The following is a 23,198-nucleotide window of genomic DNA, read 5'->3' as shown; positions in this document are numbered from 1 at the left end:
AACATCAAGACAATGCATGGAAACCATTTACCCACTAGTGGGTGTTTCATGAACTTCTCGTTAGTATTTGCTGCCACTCAGCATTATTTGTGGGAGGAATAAAAATGTTAGGGTCATTGACATTTTAGCCATTTAGAAATTACATTTTTCTAATTCAGAAACACAGATGGGCTGTACCTTGTTTTCTAGTAGGGTGGGAGAGAAACATATTTCATCTCCTTTCATGAAATCTGATCAGAGCAAATGGATTTCAGGTTGTCCTCTTCCCCTTCAGTGGCTGGATTTAGAACAATAGGTTCTTATCTTCTGTCATTTGGCTGTGCCCACCTATGTCATGCAGCAGCATTCACAGTAATGGATCCTAAGAAACCCAGGAAGTGGGCGGCAGGTACATACCCACACTGTAAAAGCAGGAGAAGAAAAGAACAACTAATTAAAAGGCAAAAGATACATTGGATAACTGATGCTGTAATAGAAAAACAAGTAGTAATTTTATATACAATTTTAGGTTTAAAATGCAGTTTCCAGAGCTGGAGAGACAGCTCAGTTGTTGTGAGCACTTGTTGCTTTTTCAGAGGATCTAGGTTCATTCCCAGTCACCACATGGTGACTTACAGCTACTCCAGTTTCAGAGGACCCAATGCACTTTCCTGAACACTGGTGCCAGGCATGCACATGGTACACTTAACGCACAGGCAGGCAGAACACTTATAGGTAAATAAATTTTAAAAATTTAAAACAAGAGAGCAAGCAAGGAAGCAAACAAAGCCACACTTTCCTCCAGCTTCCTTCAAGTTCAGTTCTCCTGAATATTTCTTTACATCAATGAGGCTCTTGTTGTGTTTTCTCTGCAGGTGTGGGCTGTCTCTCATATTCACATCATTTCTAAATCTAGTTTTGCCTATAATGAAGTCTGAGAAATAGCCTTTAGGTAGTGCAGATGTTTTGTGTCTGTTTGCTTTTCATGGAAGCTATTTAAACCAGAAGTTATACCATGTAATGTAATGTAATGTAATGTAATGTAATGTAATGTATCTCTTCACGTATGTCCTTTCCTATTACTCAACAGGGTTTATGAGTTTCACATGCATGATCCTTCTTGGCTATGTCGTTGCCTAGGACACCAAGCAATTCAGTGTATTTAGTGTAATGATTATCATTATTATTTTTTTTTTGTGCCCTAACACTCAGTGCCCCTTGTATTTTCTCCATCAACAAATAGCAGATAGAAAAGAAGATTGCAGTAAATTTTACTTTAGAGCAACCTGTATGTAGCAGATAATGGTACCCATGTTTTTACGTAGAAAACATGTTGTTAAAATTCTGTAAATAGGGGCTGGAGAAATGGCCCAGTGGGTAAGACTCTCAGCACCACATGGCTGCTCACAACCATCTGTAGCTCCAGTTCTAGAGGAATCCTTATCCAGACATACTTGCAGGCAAAGCACCAAAGAAATAAACATTCTGTAAATAAAAATCAGAAAGGAAATGAAAATACACACTAAGAATGTATCACATGTGACAGATAAAATGTTAATGTACTATGAAGGAAAGCTTTTCTAGATTAGTGACCTTCCAGTAGGAGGAACAGCCAAGCTGTACCTACCAAGAGTTACCCAGAGACCAAACCAATAAGCACGAGAACATTAGTACACTTGTATTCTTTCCTCTTTTCAGCACTAACTTTCAATTTGATGATGTGGGTATTCCCAATACAGAAAAGTTAGCCTCAACCCAAATTTCCAGCAGTGGAAATGTTTACACACATTAGACAAAATCTTCAAAGGAAAACATTATTATCATAATAGTATTTTCAGAGAATATTTAATGATTAGAACATGGTGACAAAATGATCTTAAAAAAAAAAAGCGTTACCTAGCAGAGACTGAAAGGTGCTATTTCTTACAGTGCCCGAATGCCTGTGCTGACTATTAGTGCTGTCTCTGTGTGAGCCACTAGTTTTATCTAGACATATAGTAAGATAAAGGAACAAGAGACGGAATAGCAGGAAGGCATCCCAGTGTAAAGACATCAGCCTTCAGTGCTAATGATGGCCTTGCCGGAGGGTCAGAGCACTTAGCTTGTGTGCTTGGTGATAAAGTGCTGTGATCAGGTCAAGGTGAGGTCAGTTAGGGGCTGAGTGGTCCCTTTGTCTCAGACCCAGAGGCTCCCATGCCCTCCAATGCATTGTTTCAGAAGAGCTGCTGACCATAGGGACCCCACGAGCAATGCTGAAGCTTGGAGGCTTTGCCTTCTTTTGTCTCGTCAGACATACTGTCCACTTTTCAGAAGAGAGATATGTCCAAGGAAAAACAGAACAGACTGTAGGGTCAGGAGAGCTATGTTTCAGCAACCCAGTAGCTGCATGTCCTTGTTGAGTCACTGAACTTGGTAATCCTTAGTTTTTATCCCTTTCTAGTGTTTGTAATGCTAACTTTAGATGGGCTGTCTTGGGTGTCAGATGGCAAAAACTATAACTGACACATGTAAGCAAGTGTCTGGCGCATGGTGGCATTCAGTCGATGGTCAGCAAACATCAACCATGTCTTTTCTCTAGAATTTCTGTTTGTGTTGAATGGAAACGATTTAAAATTATGCCCCAAATCAGATACTTTTTTGACCCTACTAAAATGGTATACTATATTTTGTAATAATCATGTGAATAATTTTGAAGATGACATTTTTGAAAACTACTCATCTTCTTACTAAGCTAGTCATTTTAGATATTTCATATGGTAGTTTCTACATTTGTTTTTTTGTTTGTTTTGTTTTGTTTTTTAAATTTATTTATAATTTTTTATTAGATATTTTCTTTATATACATTTCAAATGCTATCCCGAAATTTCCCTATATCCTCCCTCCGCCCTGCTTCCCTACCCACCCACTCCCACTTCTTGGCCCTGGCATTCCCCTGTACTGGGACATATAAAGTTTGCAATACCAAGGGGCCTCTCTTCCCAGTGATGGCCGACTAGGCCATCTTCTGCTACAAATGCAGCTAGAGATACACATCCTTAATCATCAGAGAAATGCAAATCAAAACAACCCTGAGATTCCACCTCACACCAGTCAGAATGGCTAAGATCAAAAATTCAGGAGACAGCAGATACTGGCGAGGATGTGGAGAAAGAGGAACACTCCTCCATTGTTGGTGGGATTGCAAGCTTGTACAACCACTCTGGAAATCAGTCTGGAGGTTCCTCAGAAAATTGGACATAGTACTCCCGGAGGATCCCGCAATACCTCTCCTGGGCATATACCCAGAAGAAGTTCCAACCGGTAAGAAGGACACATGCTCCACTATGTTCATAGCAGCCTTATTTAGCCAGAAGCTGGAAAGAACCCAGATGTCCCTCAACAGAATGGATACAGAAAATGTGGTACAGTTTGTACATTCGTTAACATGCTATGAAAGTAGCCTGTGCAGGCCAGCACGATCAACGTTCCTTGTCACTTTCCTTCTTTTCTCTTTTGGTGAAGGAGGAGGAAGAAGAGTATACTCTTTAAGATTTTCTGCATTAAAAAAGGGGAATGAGAGGCCAGGTTGTGGTGGCGCACACCTTTAATCCTAGCACTTGGGAGGCAGAGGCAGGCAGATTTCTGAGTTTGAGGCCAGCCTGGTCTACAAAGTGAGTTCCAGGACAGCCAGGGCTATACAGAGAAACCCTGTCTTGAAAAACCAAACACAAAACAAAACAAACAAACAAAAAGGTGGGGGGGGGGCAGGGCGGGGGTGTAAGGACACTGGAGAAGTGGCTCAGTTGTTAAGAAATAGTGCTCTTCTAGAAGACCCAAGTTCAGTGAGGTCTTAACACTCATGGCTGTTTCACAACTACCTGTAACTCCACCCTGGGGATGTGATGATGTCTTTGGACTCCATGGGTACCTATAAGTGTGTGTGTGTGTGTGTGTGTGTGTGTGTGTGTGTGTGTGTGTGTGTGAGTGTGTGTGTGTTTAATTTTTGGAAAACAATCTTGAAAAGTCAAACTTCCTCATTTTTAATGTTTTTAGCATTTTATCTTAGTTTATTTATCTATGGGGTACCATGTGATATTTCTGTCTCATTGGTAATGGTCAAATTGAGTTGTGCATAGCTATCTTCTGAAGCTTTTATCGTTTCTTGGGGACAAAACACCCACTGTTCTTTCTCCTAAGCTTTTTGGGGTTATTCAGTACCTTAACATTTTAGTGGCAATGATGTGAAAGACCATGTCACCACATATTTCTACTGTATATTTCAGGACCTATTCACCAACCTGTTCCCTTCCTTCCTCCTTCCTCCTCCTCCCATGCCCACCTTATGCTTTATTCTCATGTACGCGGAGGCCTACCTTCTTAGAGTCCTCGTGGATGACGTCAGCTGTTGGGGAGAAACTGCTCAGTTTGTTGTTGTCTCATTTGTTTTTCTTGTGCTGCCTTTGTTACTGAGGTCATGTCCAAAATAGATGACCCATTCCAAGGACCCAAAGAAATGCCCTAGTACATTTTCCTAGAGTTTCAATTCTCAGGCATTGTGATAGGCTTGAATATATTAATAATAAACTCAGAATCACCCAGAATCCACCGGTGTCACATTAAGTTAAGAAATCAAAGCACTTCCTGGTGGTATGAGTTAACCAAGAGCAAGCCCAGATTTGACTTCTCTACTTCCCTTTCCAGGGTCATTCCTGTTTGTCTGTTGTATGAGTCGGAGTCTGAGCCTGCCTGAAGGCTGCCTTGTGAATCTCTCTCTGTGTCTGATCCTGTGTTTCTGTCCCTAACAAGAGACTTTGCTTTTTCTTTCATTGAACGGCACAGAAAGTATAACATGGAGAAGAAATGAGGGATACTTTATAGAAATCTTTTACGGAGTTTTAAAAGGAATTAATTTACTCCAGCTGACCCAGTTAACAAATAGTGTTACAAACATCACTGTGTTTCAAGCTATATCTGTATGTTTCATTCAACAATTATAGTGGATTTTATAAGGCCACTTTTTGCTTATATTTGCTATTTTCAGCAAATGCTTATCATAACACATGCACACATTACTCTGGGTCAAGGGATATGGAAGACTATATAATTTAAGATTACAGCTATACATTAACTTGGGTTGTAAAAGTTGATTCCATGGGAAATCCAAGCAAAGTTAGGTTGGATATTACATTGTTCTTTTAAGTCAGGTTAAACAAAGAGGCTGAGGACACAGTACACTGAAGATAAGTCTTCAGTGACTCCAAGTTTATTATTAACTCTGGCTGTGAAGCCCATTAAATGTCCCAATCTCTTTGAATGTAAGAGACATTTTTTATTATAGGACATTGTCACCAGAATTGTTTAATATCTTTTACAATGAATATGTTTGTGCCCTGGGTAAAAGCCAGTTATCTCTATCTGAATATCTGTTTTCATATCCAAGCTGTATTGTTTTAACTATAGTAGCTTTGTAGCATATTTTCACTTTAGCTCATGTAATGTCACCTGCTTAGTTCTTTCTGTGCAGGCAGCTTTGGTTGTTTAGGATTGTCATTATTTTTTCCTGTGGTTCTAGTCAATCTCCTACCATTTCAAAAGTTTTGGTTGGGGCTATTTTCATAGTGATACCATGTTTTATATTCCATACCCCATGCAAATACCCATTCATAACATTAGACAGGCACCTTCTGAGTTTGTGCTGCAGAATTTCTTGCTATGAGGTTAACTGCCTCAGTCAACTTAATGATAGTGGCTTTGTTAACCTTGGGCTTTAGCCAACTGCTTACCCATCCCTCAAAGTCCTGCCTTATGTGCTAATTAAGAAGAAACAACCTGTTTCTTTGTCACAGATGAATAGATCACATCCTAGTAAGGGGTAGCAATTGCTGAAATCCATTTGAGATAGGAAGAATAGAGATGAAAATGGAAAATGTCATTCCAGGCACTGGGGACATGTCTATCAGAGACAGCACTGAGCATCTGGTATATTACATTTTTAAATATATCTATTTTTTTGTTTGTTTTTGTTTGTTTTTGGCTTAAAGAAACTGGCTTATTGACATTTGGAAATATCAGTGCTTCAGTTTGCATTGCCTCTCACCCACAGACATTATGTGAAGCCCGATGCATTTGTGATACGCTTGGGAGATACACTTCCAGTCATGAGCCCAGAGAGAGAAGGTTTGGTGCCCCCGGAATGAAATTTGGATGTCTGGTGCAAATATAAAGCTAAATATAGTAATAGAATTGGAAATAGTGAAGCTTCAGGCTTATTCTGAAATGCCAGATATGGGTAGCAGCTGAACTCCAGAGCCCTGGCTTGCCTGGTGGCTCCTTCACCCTGTGTTGGACACACAGTCAGCCAGAGGAATATGGCTGTAACAGCTCTGTAATATACATTACATTGAAAAATTGTCACATGTTTGGGGCCTCACTAAGAATCTAGGTCTGGAAGAGGGGTTGCCCTGTTTCCATTGCAGACCCAGAACATTGTATTCTCCAATCTCTGGGCGAGTGCTAGACTCTGATAGACAGAGAAGAGAATAGCAGAACAGCCCAAGAGTGAACAAACACATTGTGTCCTGGACAACAGCTATAAGATGAACCATTTATCCCATACTATCCAAGTGCCTGTAGTGGGAAGGCTAGCTATAGGAAGTTCAGGCATTATCTCACCAGACAGCTCAGCCAGGAAGTCCAGCACTCAGCCCTGACTTCCTCAGCCCATTTCTACTGGATCTGGTAATCCTACCTTGTGTTATTGGTGTTTACTCAGAAATATTGTGCGAAGGGACACTTGGCTTTGCTTGGGTCTCTTTGTCGCAAACTCCACCTGGCTTCCCTACTGAGTTTCTGAGGTGTACTTTAAGTGCCCAATTAGATGATGTTTCTTTCTCATTCCCTTCCCTCCCTCATGGTTTAGAACTTAATAAACTCACTTATTCACAACAGAAAATATGTTATTCTAGACCATCCTCTGGATCATGTACAACAAATCCCAGCAGTTCTTCTGGAGGCTAGGTTCCACACACAGAGAAGTAATTTAATTACTAAGTTTTTAGGGAGTGAAAAAGAAGGAAGGAAGGAGAGAAGGAAAAGAAAAAGGAGAATAAGAAATACTGTACTCTGAATTAATATTGAGTTTTACCATCTTGTAGCCTGCAGTTGCTTCTTTCGCCCAAACTGTTACCTTATTTTGAGACAAACTATTTACCTGTGAGTTAGCAAGGAATTTTAAAACAAATCAGGCCAATCAGTTAAAAGAAAGCACAAAGTTCAGAATGGAACAGAAAGGAGGTTTTGTGTGGTCATATAATCTCATCTGTTAAGAAAGGAATATACATACGTAGTTATTAGGTTTACAATCAAATCAGTTGAAATGCTTCACCTTCACCCTCTTGTAAGTTTTCTTAAAAGCATGTATAACAAGAAGACTTTGAGAACAGTTGATGCATTTCTAGTAATTACACCTGTAGTGTGAGAAGAAAGAAGTGTTTGTTTCTTCAAAGGTCCCCCTGTTCCCAGTGTGGAACAAGGGCCTTACTCTAATTGTATTCTAATTGTATTCTCCCTTAGGTCTCATATCATGACAGATTGTCTTACTGCCTGATTTCCTGTAGAAGAGCCCACCTCTCACTGCCTCTACTCACTGGCAGTGTGACCTTGGCCTTACTTCAACAATGGTGCCTAGATGTCACTCTTTATCTGATACTGTTAAGAGCTACACACATCTGTTAATCTTACTCCTGTAGTGCTAGTTGCATTACAGGAGCTGGCTCAGAAGTAACTCTCAAAGTTGCCAGTTTTGCTTGATACTCTGTTTCTACCAGGCACCCCTGTCTTCTGCAGGATTCGTTGTTTCGGGAACAGTAAAAACCTTCCTTCTCTTTGCCCTGCTCTGGAGTCTGATGCAGCTCAGTGGTAGAGCTCTTGAATAGCATGTATGAGGCTTTAGTTTGATCTCCAGCACTACTAACAAACAAAAAGTCTGCCTGACCTGGCATTTCTTTTACTCTGCTTCCATATCTACCTTATTCTCTAGGCTGATTCTTTTCTGTGTGCATGCACATTGTCTTGTCTACTTAGAGCCCCTTTCTCCACTTTAATCTCATGTTTGGGGGTAACCTTCCAGCCTGGAAGGAACAGCATTCTGATTTATTGAGATAGAGATAATACCTACTCCCTTTAGATCTTATATAAATATTTCTGCTGGGATATGAACTATGCTGTGATTTTTGCATGGGCATCTCATTTTTCCCTCTAAAGGTAGGTGTGTGTGTGTGTGTAAGGCATAAAAATTAGAGGGGGAAAAGTATGGAAAAAAGAGACAGTCAGTGGGACAAAAAAAAGATAAAAGGAGACACATATGTTTAAAAACATTATATTCATTTGTGAAATTGCCAAAAATAAAAATAATTTTTAAAAAGCATAGGGTCAACCTCATTCTTTTAAATTTTTACACACTACTCTCTGGGCTGGTTCTGTATCTTACTTTGGATGATATAAGTACCATATAATTAAATTAATTAGCTAATATTAATAGATATAGAAGAGATATTGAGAAGTATTTCCAAGTACACATGGGCTATCCCCCCTACTCTTATTAACGCACTTCTTGCCTTTCTTATTTCAATGGATTTAACTTATTTGCTATAGCAGGTTATTGTTACCAATATGGTGAACCTTCAGTTAGGCAGTTCTCTCTGTTTGACACTTTAAGTAAGGAATTCCTGTATTCAACTTTGCAGCATGCTGTTTTACTAAACATAACCCCTGATGTTCCAATAATATTTTCTGTGTAAATAGTCAGTGATCAAATTTCTCCGAAGACGATAGAAAGCTCCTGTATGTTCTGCCTGGCTGACACTGTAGGTACCTCCACTGTGAACACAGGAAAGTCTGGGAGTGCTCTTCTCCATCACTCACACAGCTGTCCTATGAGAACAGGTATCATTCCCTCCAGTGATTCTCTGCCTGTCCAGAATTCAGCAGTTGAGCTTTTTCAACTCCTCAGACTAAACATTAAACGAGAAAAAAGCCAGTGCATAGATTGCACACAGAAGAACCTCAAAGGATTACCAAAGACCCTTTAATTTTGGCTGTCAATCTCAGCTCTTATTTTGCATGATTCTAGTGCATATGCTTTGCAACATTATTTTTGAAGCTTTCTCAAAGGAGCACATTGATGCACATTTTCTCCCACCCTAGCCAGAGCTAAGTAAAGAATACCTCAGTAGCACTCAGAATCATGACAGCCTATTATATTGTTCCCATGTCTGCTTCTCAAAATTACCCAGAGTTCCTTAAAGACAAGAATTACATGCCGACCTGTTTGACTCCTCAACACTTTACACAGTGCCTGATACACACTGGACATAGGTAGTTCATTGAGCCACAACTGATTATCTGCCTTTGAATTTACTACAGATTTTTAAATAGCAAATCATGAAGGAGAGAAAACACATGAGAGAAGGCAAGGAATGAAAAATAATAGTTACTACTGGATTAGCACACCAATTATAAAAGAACATGAAAAGATTTGAAGAGTATTTCTGCCCTATATTACTTAGTTTTGGAAGAAAATGGTGTTTATTTCTGAATAAAGTCAGCTTCAGAATACATTGATACATGCTAACAGTACTAGAGTTTGTGTCTTTTGGTAGAGCTACCGATGAAAGATTGAAATATGTTAAAGACATTCTGTTTAACAAGTACACACAATGTATTTTGAAAAGATTTGCATGGAAATTGCTTTCACAAGAAAAGTGTCTTTGGAGTTTAGTATGGTAAATCATTATCCCAAGTGACTAACTTCTTTCTTAAAAATTTGTCTTTTAGTTTTGAATTTATAATATAGTTATATCATTTCCCCCTCCCTTTCCTCCAAAATGACTACTTTTAAGGGTTCTGTATAGCTACCCTTCTAGGCATAGTATCTTATGATATCTAGGAAAATTCTTGGCTTATCAAGCAAATAACCATTGAACCTACCCAACATGCATCTCACCCTGCATATGAAACCTTGGAAAACATACACAGACCACAAAGAGAGAGAACAGGGTGGGGGAGAACGAGGAGGAGAAAATACAAAGTCCCAGGCATTAGAGACTTACTTTTGCTATATTTAAATTTAACTTTAAAAATCTTCAAACTTACATTAAAACAGACCATAAGTATCTGATCTGAAATATACAAGCTTTTGAGAGGGTTCCCATCAGGATGCTGTTCTTCACAGTACCTATTTGTAGGTGAAAGGAAATTCACTGGTCTTTAGGGTTATTAGGGCTTTGGGCAGTCCTTCCTGATGACAGGAAAAGCTGTCAGATGGCCTCTCCCTAGCCTGGGAGAAGGTGGCATGAAAACCTCGTACTAATATAGCTCACTCCAACAATACTTCTCCAGACCGCAGCTGAGAAAAGCAATGCGTTCAGCCCAGCTCCCCCATGGAGCTGGCTGCTCTGTAAAGCAGAAGCAGGACCCCTGTCCAGCTGCCAGGGCAGCATCAAGGGCCGAGGAAGAGTGGACAGGATGATTTATGAGGGGTCTCCCTGCTTCTCCCTCACAACAATAAATGCCATAGCATTTCTCCAGAGGACTGTGATACAGAGAAGCTGGAGACCCAGCACAAGGAGGGCAGGAGAGCAGGGAGAAGGGGGGGCAGCCCCTGCAGGGAGGGGCTCCTTCTGTGCTTTCAATCCTAACTGAGCTACCTGGATGAAAACTGCCTTTGTAAGGTGATACAAATGCTATGTGTATAAAATATACCTAGAAGGAAAAGACCACTTACAGATATATTATGGAGATATTTTATTCCCAGATTTTTTTTAAGCATCTCCTAAGCTGCCATTTTAGCAGATTTTCAAGACTTGCATCTCATCATGCTAATGGCAACAGGAGTTACCTTTTATTTATGAATGTCCAAGAAAGATGATCTTGGTACAGGTTTGGATTTCCTTAGCACTTATATTGGGCATCCTGCAGTTAGACAGCATTATCAACTGCCCATGTCAGTTTTAATTTTTCAGACTACTGTACTGGTGACTTGCTTGAATCCACATTGCTACCTATTGTTTTCTTTTTAGAATAGAATAGAGTTTATTCAGGGCATAGGGAGGGGAGTTAAGAGGGTAGTAGAAGCAGAGAAAGGGAGAGAGAGAGAGAGAGAGAGAGAGAGAGAGAGAGAGAGAGAGAGAGAAGTAGAGGAGTAGAGGCCAGCCATGAGCATGTGGAGGAAGGGGAGGGAATGGGGAAAGGGCGAGGAGACAGACGGGGAGCAAGAAGGCAAGAGACCAAGAGAGCAAGAGCTCTGCCTGTCTTATTAGGGTTACTACTGCTGTGAAGAAACAACATAAGCAAAGCAACTTGGGAGAGGTAAGGGTTGATTTGGCTTATTCTTCCTTATCACTGAAGGAAGCCAAGATAGGAACTCAAACATGGCAGGAACCTGGAGGCTGAGTAAGCCATGTGTGGAACAAATCAGAAGCTGTACTCACAGAACCCAGGACCACCAGCCTAGGGGTAGCACCACCCACAATTAGATGGGCCCTGCAGTATCAACCAGTGATTAAGGAAAGGTTCTACCAGGCTTGCCTACAGCCAGATCTTATGGAGGCCCTAATAGTCTAACTTCCCTCTGGAATGTCACAAAGAAAATGTCACCCACCCATCCTTAGGGGCCATCAATTGCTAGTAGCACCCCAACTAGTGTTGAAGCCTCATGATCCCCTCTCCCACCAGACAGGAACATTGACTGGCTTGTCTCTGTAGGTCATGTGCAGGTAAGCATCAGAGCTGTAAGTTCCTGAGTGCAATGACTGTGTCCTATCCAGAAGACAACATGTGACAGCATTCACCCCATGCACTTGTCCTTATTTTCCTTCCTCCCTTTCTTCTGTGATGTTCCCTGAACTTTGAAGTTAGAATAAATGTCAGATTTAACGTTGAACACTCAATTGCCATTTATTCTCAGCACATTGGCCAGTTTTAAGTCTCGGCATTGCTTAATATCTACTGCAAAGACAAGTTTCTTTGACTAAGGTTGAGAATAGCACTAATCTATTGGTACAAACATTTAGTTTTTTTTTAGAGGGCAATTTGAGAACATTTCCATTGAGCAAAATAATAACAGTAGGTAAACTAAGACTTACACCTTCCTCAATCATAGGTCTTTGACTGGTTAATATTACTAGGCATAAGTTCTTTTCTGTGGAACAGGCCTCAAATGCAAGCAGAAAACCATTGGTTATACTTCTAACAGTAAGGCCACTAGTGTACTTTACCGGGCAGGTATTTTAGCATTTAGGGTATAGCTTGACATCTGTCTTTCTAAATCAGCCTAGTAGTTCTTCATTTCAGTGGGACTTTGCTAACGTTCTAGGAATTCTGGTCATCAGAAATGAATGATTTCACAAGAAATAAAAATAAATGAGCTAGGTGCCAGAGTGGTGGCTCAGTAGTGAAGAGAATTCAATGTTCTTGCAGGGGTTCAGTTTCTAAAACCTGTGTGATGGCTCCATCACATACTTACATGCACACACATCACACACACACACAATCTTAAGAAACAAACAGAAAGTTTTACTGATTATAGTCATACCTTTCTCAATCTTCTCCCTTTTTCTTTTTTTTCCAGTGAGCATGTTTTTGAACACGTTAACACCAAAGTTCTACGTGGCCCTGACAGGCACTTCCTCGCTAATATCAGGACTTATTTTGGTAAGTGATGGACTTCTTCTAATTTAAAAACTTATTAGCATTTATGTTAATGTGACTATTTTTAAGGAATAATCTGGGAGAATATATATCAGCAGTTTTCAATATTCATTTTGTGTCTTCATGTTGGATGGGGATAAAGAGAAGAAGTGAACTTACCCAGGTTATATTTCTGCAATCCTTTCTTTTATGGGAAGAAAAACAACTCTTTATTGGGGGGAAATCAGAGAAGATGTTTCTAGGCCAAATTGTTGTAACTAAACATATAAAATGTGTTGGAACCAAAGCCCAGTGGTAAATAACTTGCCTCATATCCATGAAACTCTGGGTTCAGTCCCCATCACCACCCATCATGACAAAAATTAGACAGCAGATGGATATATATATATGTATATATATATATATATATATGTATTGCTGATTCATAAAAGTGGCTTAGTTCAACTAAGACTGTTTTTCATGTATATTGGATTATTAGATGTAATATCATTAGGAATACTTTTTACATGTGTTGGTATGGATTGTGGCATTCCCAACCTTTTTCTCCCTTCATCTTCTATTCTCTCAGTGTTTACATTCACTTCTTTATTGCTCCCTTTAAAAAAATTCATATAGGTAAAAAAAAATTTCTGTTATCTTACAACTTCATTACCTTATATTCTACAACAGCTATAGATACAAAGGATCATATTACCTATCATAATTCACTGTAGTGAACATTATGGGGCTATTGAAACTCAATGAGGCCATTCCCACATAACTTAATAATCTTTAAAGGAGAGAAATTTTAAAAAGGTTTTTTCCACATCCACAATTTTGTGATTACTAATTATTGTAGACATAGGTACAAGTGAAAGATTATAGTGCTATTATTACTTAAAAATGAATTATCAATTGAAAGAAATTTAAGGGTAGATAGGTACAAACATGTTGAGCAAAGAGAATACCTTTCCCAGGAATAATGAAAGATTTCAGAAGCCTGAGCTTATAAGATGGAGAAAGGGAGATTCTGTAAACAGATGGAAGTAGAAAATGGCAGAGTGGAGAGAGAGCATCCTTTTGTGATGAGAGAGCATCTCTAGGCACAGATTGTTATGTCTGCTTCACATGGGTTGTGTGAAATGTGCAAAGTTGCTCTTATGGAGCCATCCCAAGAAAAATCTATGTAGAAAGCACAGAGCTGAGTGCAAACTTCAACCCGAGGCAAGAGGCCTTGTATTACAACTCACCCTGGAAGAGAGGTGCTGTAGTTTGTAGTATGCGGCCTTTTAAACATTCATTGCCCACACATGCAACTCTGACATCTCTTCTCTGTTTAGGAAATTTGAGGAAATTGAGGGCACTGTTATAGTCAGGAGCTCATAAAACCATCAGGTTGGTTATGAACTTATTCTGTCCAGGGATGGTATTTTATTCTAACATTGACTTCCACCTGGTTTTTAGTGTTAAATGTCTCTTGTGAAATCATGGTGATAACATGGGATGTTGTTTTACTATAAATACTTGGCAAATAAGTTGTACCAATACCACATTCATCTTTAGCCTTGGTGAGGTGATTGTAGACCTGAGGACATTTTAATAGAACATGAAACCTGACAGTCTGAAAGCTGCTGTGGTGAGAGTTCAGCAGTCTCAAGGATTCCCCCTCAACTGAACCTGTGGGGTGACACAAACCATCAGCAAAACCAGACAGCAATTAAATGAAACTATTTTTACTCTGACTAGGACAGAAAATGGAGTAGAAAAATATTTTGATAATCTCTAAATGTTTTCCAATGTAGGTGACATAGGACAGAGAAAAATGACCAGAGAACTTCTTAAAAAACAAAGCTAGTAAAACTTGTATTGCTAGGAAAACCCAGAAAAAATTTAGTAAATCACAAAGGAGTGAGAATGAATCACTCCAAAAGCTTCTACTTTATTGAAGAAAGGGAAGATTTTCATTGGGAGGCTGCATGTTTGCTACTTAGAGCTAGGTGAGAAATTATAGCAGCACACTGGCGTTGCACACTAGCACCAGGAGAAGGCACACCATGGGTAATAGTGGGAAGTAACAGGAAGGGCGTTGTGTCCAGCCTCCCAGTGATTGAAGAGGACCACAAGGGACCAAGCAATGTGTACTTTCTAAGACTCCGGGGTCATTAGGTCTAAGATTTTATTTTTCAGGTGGGAAACTCGAGAGTTCTCAAGGAAAGAAAAGGAACTTTTGGGATTGAAGTCATGCAGTTTCCTTGTGGCAAAGCAGTCAGGCCTTCAACCTACATTATCAAGTATTCATTGTACAATGTGCAAGATGTCTCAGGAGAGAACAGACATGGAAAATACTTTCACTTGCTTGATAAGTTCCTACTAATACATTCAGAAAACATAACACACACAGACACACAGACACACAATGTATATTTTAAGGGAAGAGGTGGTAGGTATTTTAAATATCTGAGTTACCATTTACACATACACACACACTTTAAGACTTTATGATAAGGTTTTGGCATACTTAAAGAAATAGGAAAACAAACTTTGGAGGATGGGATTTATACTGAGTCCACTATTTGCTGGACTGGGGGAAGGGCGTCTTGTCCATGCCTTCCTCGTCTCAGAAGGTTCTGCTGGTGTGATGCTCCTCATGTCCTCTGCCCAGCAGTGGGACTTCAAACCAGGCAAACTAGCAACCTGCTTTTAGGTTACATAGTTGGCCAAAGGCATTAAGGAGTGGAACCCAGGAGGTCCTACCCGGGCAGTCTGCCTTTCAACACCCACTTCATTGCTCTTCCAGTTAGGTGACCCACCAGCTGCCTTTCCCGCCAGCACCAGAGAGGCAGCCCTGGATTTCATTCTGGGAATGCCTTGCTGTGGGTTTACAGGACAAAAATTCACTAACATAGTGTAGGATATTTTCTTTCATTCTGATAAGTTAGCTCAAGGGTTGTCACTCCTCTAACTCAGGGATGGTTGAAGAACTCTCATAAGTAAATGGATTTCTCTAGGCCTGGGCTGTCTTTGCAGACCTGGGCTCCCATGCTTTTTCCTATGTTTGGCATAGAGCTGCTGGGCTAAACTGTAGAAGCAGAAACTGTTTAGACTGATGAAATGCTTAGAGGAGAGGAAACCTGCCCTGTAGGAAGGATGTGAGTGCTCTTTCTAAAACACACTGGCCTTTTCTGAGGGCATTCTAACTATGGTGAGCAGCAATCGCTATAGATACCCCCACATTCCTGCCTTACAGATGTTTGACAGTGGTATCTATTGCATTATCGCTAGGGACTCAGCTTTGCTAGGCTTTAAAGATGAATTAAGGGTTAGCATTGTATGCTGCCACTGTTTTTTAATTCTGGGTGCATTTCCAGGAGGAGTGAAGAATCCTGTGCTTTGAAAAATGGCTTTTTGCATGGCATGCTTAGCAGTTTGCTTCCAGGAATCGGAAAGACAATAGCTAACTTCTCTCTCTAGCAATGCTCTGGGTGTCTTCCACTGACTCTGAGAGTGCAAGATTACTCCTGGGGAAATTGGCTGTCTGAGAGCCTTGGGATTCTTATGCTAGAATCAGAAATCACCATGTCATTTGATGTTTTAGAAGAGAGGTAAAAACAAAAGTCTAGGATTTCCACTGTGAAGAAAAAGTCAACTAACTGAACAAACATACATAGGGAAAAAGTTGGCAAAAGTTGCTCTCTTTTACTTTAAATTCTTTAAAAATAGATATCTGATTAGATGTCACCAGTAGTTTTTCCTTCCTTCCTTCCTTCCTTCCTTCCTTCCTTCCTTCCTTCCTTCCTTCCTTCCTTCCTTCCTTCCTTCCCTCCCTCCCTCCCTCCCTCCCTCTCCCTTCCTTCCTTCCTTCCTTCCTTCCTTCCTTCCTTCCTTCCTTCCTTCCTTCCTTCCTTCCTTCCTTCCTTCCCCTTTCTTTTCTTTCCTTCTTTTCTTTTCTCTTCTTTCTTGCTTCACCCCTTGGGGGTACCCAGATAGTAAGGGTGCTCTAGTGGTATATCCATGCCCTGATCTTATCTGTCTTCACAGCTGTAGGCATGGTCAGGATCATGATGTGAGGTTCTTCCAGTGGGGTTCCAGAGTCTTATAGTTATATCTCTTAATCTAGCCTTCTTCACATGGTTCAAAGCTATGGGGGTCGGGGGAGGAGCAGACTCCTAAACCTGGTGGATGGTAGCCAGAGTTGTTTCTGGACCCTTTGGAGGGCTTCCAAAGATCTTAAAAACTTATGTTGGTCATATTCGGCTCAGATATCAGACTGGAGGTTAGGCAGCATGAGAGGGAAGCTCCCATATAGGATCTCAAAGGGGGAATGAGACCTAAAATATAGGGGTATTCCTAGCCCTATATAAGGCATAAAAGTAGGAAGAACACCTAGTCACCGTCAGTTTCAAGGTTTAATTTGGTCAAGGCCTTCTCCAGGGCCCTATTCATCCTCTCTACTTGCTCTGAACTTTGGGGTCTGTTTGCACAATGTAATTTCCAATTGGTCCCCAGAACCTGTGCTAGAGATTGAGTTACCTGAGAGATGAATGCTGGTTCACTGTCAGACCCAAGCAGGGTAGGCAAACCACACCTGGGTGTGATATCTTGCAGAGGCTTCTTTGCCACTATGTTGGCAGTCTCCTTTGTAGGGTAGGCTTCTACCCATCCTGAAAAGGTATCTATAATAACCAGCAAATACTTATATTCATATGTTTCTGGTTTTATTTCTGTATAATCTATTTCCCAATTAGCCCCTTGACATTGACCCCTGATTCTGGTTCCTAGAGTGGCTCCTTGACTGGAACCTGAGGAGTTCACAGCCTGGCAGGTGGCACCGTCTGAGATACCTGATCAACCAAATGTCCTAAGTTGAACATTTTGTACCTTGCTGCGCACAGCAGTTCCTTCAGTTTTCAGTGTCTAGGTATGAAGCTTGATGAATCTGATGGAAGAGTTACTTAGCAAACTACTTAGGTAGGATGCTGCAGCCTTCAGAGATCAGCAACAATCCGTCTCTTCTATAAACTCCTTGGCATTTTGCCTGATGTTGTTTGTCTTTAGCAGAATATTCAGAGATGGCTGGGAGTGCAGGGGGTGGTAAAGCAACCAGGATGTTGGCAGTGGAAGCCTTCGGTGGCCTCCCTTTTGGTTTTACCCGATAGATTGTTCCCTCAGGCTATTTATGATATACCCATTTCTGATGCCTGTGGCAATGAATTATGGCTACTTTGAGAGCAAGCCATAATGCCTCCAATGCAGCAAGTGTTCCTTCCTTATTTTTGATAGTTTTTCCTTCAGTAGTCAATAAGCCTCTTTCTTGGTATATGGACCCATGTACATGAGCCACTACTGCCTGTGCAGATGTTAGCTATGGGCCCCTTTTGCCAGTTTTAAAACCCAAGTTAGAGCCTTTAGCTTTCTGGGCTGAAGTTCCAGAAGCAAGGTAGTTGTCCAAAAAACAGAGTCCAAGTCTATTACTACTGCTCCTGTGTACTTGATTCCATTCTGGATGAAGCTGTTCCCATCCATGAAGTAGATAAGTTCCGAGTCTTGCCAAGGTAGGTCAGTCAAGTCCGACATGATGATCTGGACATGTCCCAGAACTATAGAACAATCATGCTGCATGTTTAAGGATGAGTCAGATAACAGGATGGCTGGGTTTAGGGCAGGTGATGGGTTATATCTTATGCTAAGGGGATTCAAAAGTAGAGCCTGAAAGTGCACCAGTCTGGCATTGGACAGCCACTGGCTGGGTGGATTCTTGAGGGTCCCTTCAATAGCATGGGGTGGGGGCAGTGGTGATGACAAGTTCCTGCTCCATGGTTTTATTGTCAGCATCCCTGACTAGCAGAATGGCTAGCCATCCTTGGGTCACTGGCTCCAGCTTCTTAGATAAATAAGCCACAAGTCTTTTCCATGGTCCCGAAGTTTGGGTAAGCATCCCCTTTGCTGTCCCCTTTCTCTGATCTACATGCAGGTGAAAAGGTTTGTGAAGTCCAGGAGGGCTGAGGCTGACATCTCCAATGAAGCTCTTCCTAGAATCTTAAAAGCCATGTCTATCTTAGGGGTCCATTCTATTTTGTCTTCTTGGCCTCTGGTGGCCTCATATAATGGTTTGGCTATCTCAGTTAAGCATGGCACCAGAGTCTACAAAATCTAGCACATCTCAGAAATTCCTGTACTTGCCTTTGGGTTGACGGAACTGGGATGCTAAGGATGGTTTGCTTCTGGGAGTCAGCAGGTATTGGTTGCCCTCCCCCCCTCTTGGATTTATACCCCAGATATCAAGTTGACAAAGCTGGGCCTTCTTAGAAGACACTTGGTAGCCAAGTTGACTCAGCTTCAGTAGCAGGTCTCATGTGGCCTCCTGGCATATCTCCAAGCCAGGAGCCAATAAGGATGTCATCTCCATACAGTTATTTGAGGGTGGACCTGCCAGTACTCACCCAAGTCCTCATGCAGTGCCTTGTCAAAGATGGTGGGAGGGTTCTTCAATCCTTGAAGGAGGCACAAATTGGTAAACTTGCAAGCTGTGGAGCAGTAAAGACCTATAGACTAGACCTCCAGAAAAGCCTTGCTTAGCCCTGCCTGCTGAATGTAGATGGGGTGACAGCTAGGCTTTACATGCTCATTGCTTTGCCATGTCATTCTGCCTTCACTAAAGTGCTGCCTGGGAAGGTGGCTACCAGCCCGGTTGAGAACTTAGTACTTTTCATTTTCACAGACTCCCAGAAATGGACCAAGTGCACGTGAAAGAGATGAGTAGGGAGAATGGAAAAGTGAAGCAAAATCTGAAGAAGAGAAAGGAGGCCAGTGGTAGAGTGAAAGACTGCAGTGTTTTTAGGAGGACATAAGATTTTCTTTCCTATTTGGTCATGAAAACTAGTCAGATGTGGCCAGTTCTGAACACAGACCAACACTTAGCATAACTTACCTATATTTTATTTTTGTGAGCCTTTATTGTCCTCTTCCATTCTAAATTGGAAATGGTTTATGTGTTTGGTTTTAGATTATCTTATATATGTGAGTATGTTGCCAGAATTTATGTATATATGTTTACTATGTATGTGTCTACTGCCTTCAGAAGCGAGAAAAGAGTTGAATTCTCTGGAAATGGACCTACAGATGGGTGTGGGCCACTATGTGGCTGCTGGAAACCAAGCCTGGGTCTTCTGCAAGAGTGGTAAATGCTCTTAATTGCTGAGCCATCTCTTCAGCTTCCATATATGTGTCCTGAACACATTTGTTGATACTTAAAGAACAGCAGTTGACTGCACACATAATACAGTGAGTACGTGAAGTGGCTACATCAGAATTATTTGGGGAGCTTGCTTTAAATTCTGAGGATTGCTTTAATCAGAATCTGTAGAGTATTAAAGGACAGGCACCATCACAGTATGAACTACAGAGCTTGGGACAGATGACACAAGTGAAATCCTTCCCACTCTTTGTGATCCCATGACTACTAGTTGGCCCCAGGAGAGTGGTCCTTATCTGCAGGCCACAGTAATGAATGCTACAGTAGAAAATCCTACCCAGTCAATATATGCACATGTAGGTGGGCTTTGACCTAGAAGAATGCCTGATCTTCCTGCCCCTTTTAGTCTTTGCAGCAGAAGCCCAGAAATGGGAGTGGGAGGGTATGAGTGTCATGACGTTCCACACATAGCTGCCACAACTGTTTAAGGAAACAGGTGGCTTCTGAGGGACTGGCTGAGAGTTAGGAAGCAGGAGGCCTGACCCCATGCAGTAGCTACACAGTATTTATAAACAAAGCACGCAGACAGAGCAAGCTGCTTGTTCTTCTTTTTCCTTTCTTCCTCCCTTCCTTCTAACTCTTCCCTCTCTCCCTCCCTCTCTCCCTCTCTCCTTCTGTCCTTCTTGGCTTTTTTTTTTTTTTTAACCTTTTTAGTTAATGTCAGTCCTGAGGAGTTATGAGTAAGGGACTTTGAAAGGGCCAGTTGGTATGAAGGAAAAGATACACTTAAGAATTCAAACCAATACTAAAAATAGTTATGGATGTCACTGTAGTGCTTGTCAATTGCCTTGGCTTTATCTCAGATGCTCAGATGATCTTCTTTTGTTAATTAAAGAAAATAATGTGTACACACTTGCAAAGGCATACAACACATACACATGTATGTGTGCACAAATGCAGATGTGCAGGCACACATGGTAAATTACCTTTCACGGGACTGTGCTTCCTGGAATCTTGGCATCATGCCACTTGGCCATGTGATTTTGTACCTTCGGATTTTCTCTTTTCTTGTTTTCTTGTTCATCTCAAAAGTGTGTGTGAGCCTTTCTTTAAAACAAAAACAAAACCCCAAAAATAACACCAACAAAAATAACTCCCCCCACTCCAGAACAAAAAAACAAAACAAAAGCCCCTTAACAATTCTTCTGTTTATTTCAGTCACATGCAGCTAATCCACTGGCCCATCCTTATGAGATATCCATCTGGCATTATAGTCATTGCATTAGCCTTTCCCTTCCCATGCTGAGTACTCACTCTGACTTGACTATACACACTAGAAAACTGCCCCATAGAATCAAGAAAACCAGCCAAGGACACCCTCTGGTCCTGGCTTTCTAGGTAAGAGTATTTTGATCTTAATCTAGATGGAGTTAATGGCTTCCTAAATGTCACACTCTGTTGATGGTTCCAATTCTCATCCTACTTAATCTGTATTACTCTAGAGATGGTGCGTGGGGAGGAGAAAGTGTAGTAGAAAGATTAAGGTTTTAAAATTAAGAAATGCATAATTTTACATTTTAAATTCTAAACAAGTTATTTGGCAGACAAGAGAAATTCCTCACCTCCCAATATGCCAGGGCCACTAAAGGCAGAGCTAGGATCTCTAAGAACTATTTTAAAACCTAAATTTGTTTACGAATGCTTCACTGTTTACACTGTTGGTATGCACCAGGAAAATGTATTCAAAGTGACACCAAATAGGTATGCATTAAATAACACCATCTGTCCATCTGAAGCCATTCAGCACTTTAAAACTATTGTGAAGTGTTCCTCAAAGTCTGATGACTTTTAGAGTACAAAGAGGATTGTTTTGCTACTACCTCAAATTAAAGGTCTTGGCTAATTAAAGTTTGGGAAGGCTTCTTTTCTTTTGATACATAGTAGAAGAACAGGGGCCATTCTTTATACTAGTGTCCACTCTGTAAATGCAACTTTTATTTGACAGATGTTATTTTGGTCTCAGACATTTAGGGCCACCCTTTGTAGCTGTGATGCTTTGTATATGCTCGACCCAGACAGGGAGTGGCACTATTAGAAGGAGAAGGTGTGGCCTTGTAGGAGTAGGTGTGTCACTGTGGGTTTAAGATACTCATCCTAGCTGCCTGGAAGTCAGTATTCTGCTAGCGGCCTTTAGATGAATATGTAGAACTCTCAGCTCTGCCTGTACCATGCCTGCCTAGATGTTGCCATGCTTTCTACCTTAATGATAATAATGAACCTGTAAGCCAGCCCCAATTAAATGTTGTTCTTATAAGAGTTGCCTTGGTCGTGGTGTCTCTTCATAGCAGTAAAAACTTAACTAAGACAGTAGTTCTTTCTGAATTCTTTCTGACTGTTTCTACCCAGCCCTTCTACCTGAAACTCTTCTCCAAGCTGACTGCTTCAAACTGGCTACTCTGGGATTCTCACTGAATTGCTCACTTTGTCCACAAACTAACTCTGGCAATTTGTTCTAATCCTATGGCTACTTCTTACTCTCTAGCTCCAGCTGTCTCTGAGCAGACTCATGAATGAATTCAACTCCACTTCACTGCAGTCACTGCATTGATACCCCACCCCCCAACTCAACTGACTCACTCTCTTCACTGCTCTTAAATAACCTCTCATTCTTGTGCTGGCCTTCTGAGAGCTGGGTATATCCTATCTCTCATTCTGTGAAGTCTTTTTCTGATTCGTCACTTTGCTCTCACTTAGATGTTATTGTTTGGGATTAAAGGTGTGTAGGGAAGGATTCCAGCTGAAAGGATTAAATATGTATACTAAGGGCATCTTCTAGTCTGATCACACAGACCTAAAATGTTTTTGGATGTTATCAGAGCAGTGATCTTGCTGGGTTAAAATTCCTCTACATTCCTCTACACAGATGGGACAATAGTATTGATGTTCTGTGATAAATCTGAGAAGACACACTTCCTTGTCCCCAAACAACTAAGCTGTCTTTACTTATCTGTTTTTTCTGTATTAAAAAGGTAGGATGATCTAGAGACAAGGTCTGTCTTGCCCTAATCCAAATGTTCAGTTAATTTGAGGCACTTGCTTCTTAGGCTTAATTATCTGGTCTCATTTGATAGACTAGTTCTGAATTGGTTTTTATAGTTAAGATAGCAGAGACTGTCAGAGGACACTTAGAGGGATATGAACGACTGCCTGTGTGTCTGGTATAGTTTAACTGAAGTATTGTTATGTTATTTGTTTGTTCAATAAAGAGGGTTAAGTAAGAGAGTAGCAGAGAGAGCTGGGGCTTAATTAGCTTTGTGATTTAGATCAGGTCACTGCATCTTGATGAACAGTCTTTGTTCCC

The 23,198-nt window shown here is 40.9% G+C and overlaps 1 protein-coding gene across 3 annotated transcripts in view; it reads left to right on the top strand.

Annotated features, from left to right (window-relative positions):
- Positions 1–23,198, top strand: part of St7 (suppression of tumorigenicity 7) — a 240,051-nt gene that overhangs the window by 109,097 nt on the left and 107,756 nt on the right. For all 3 annotated transcript variants that reach the window (XM_085840808.1, XM_029478333.2, XM_021164295.3), the window contains exon 2: positions 12,587–12,669. In XM_085840808.1, coding sequence (XP_085696934.1) covers positions 12,587–12,669 — 83 coding nt within the window. The remainder of the gene's footprint in view (positions 1–12,586; positions 12,670–23,198) is intronic.

The sequence above is a fragment of the Mus caroli genome, unplaced genomic scaffold (genome assembly GCF_978045245.1).
Source record: "Mus caroli unplaced genomic scaffold, Mus_caroli_1 scaffold_7, whole genome shotgun sequence".
NCBI lineage: Eukaryota > Metazoa > Chordata > Mammalia > Rodentia > Muridae > Mus > Mus caroli.
This window is presented reverse-complemented; position numbering and strand designations above follow the sequence as displayed.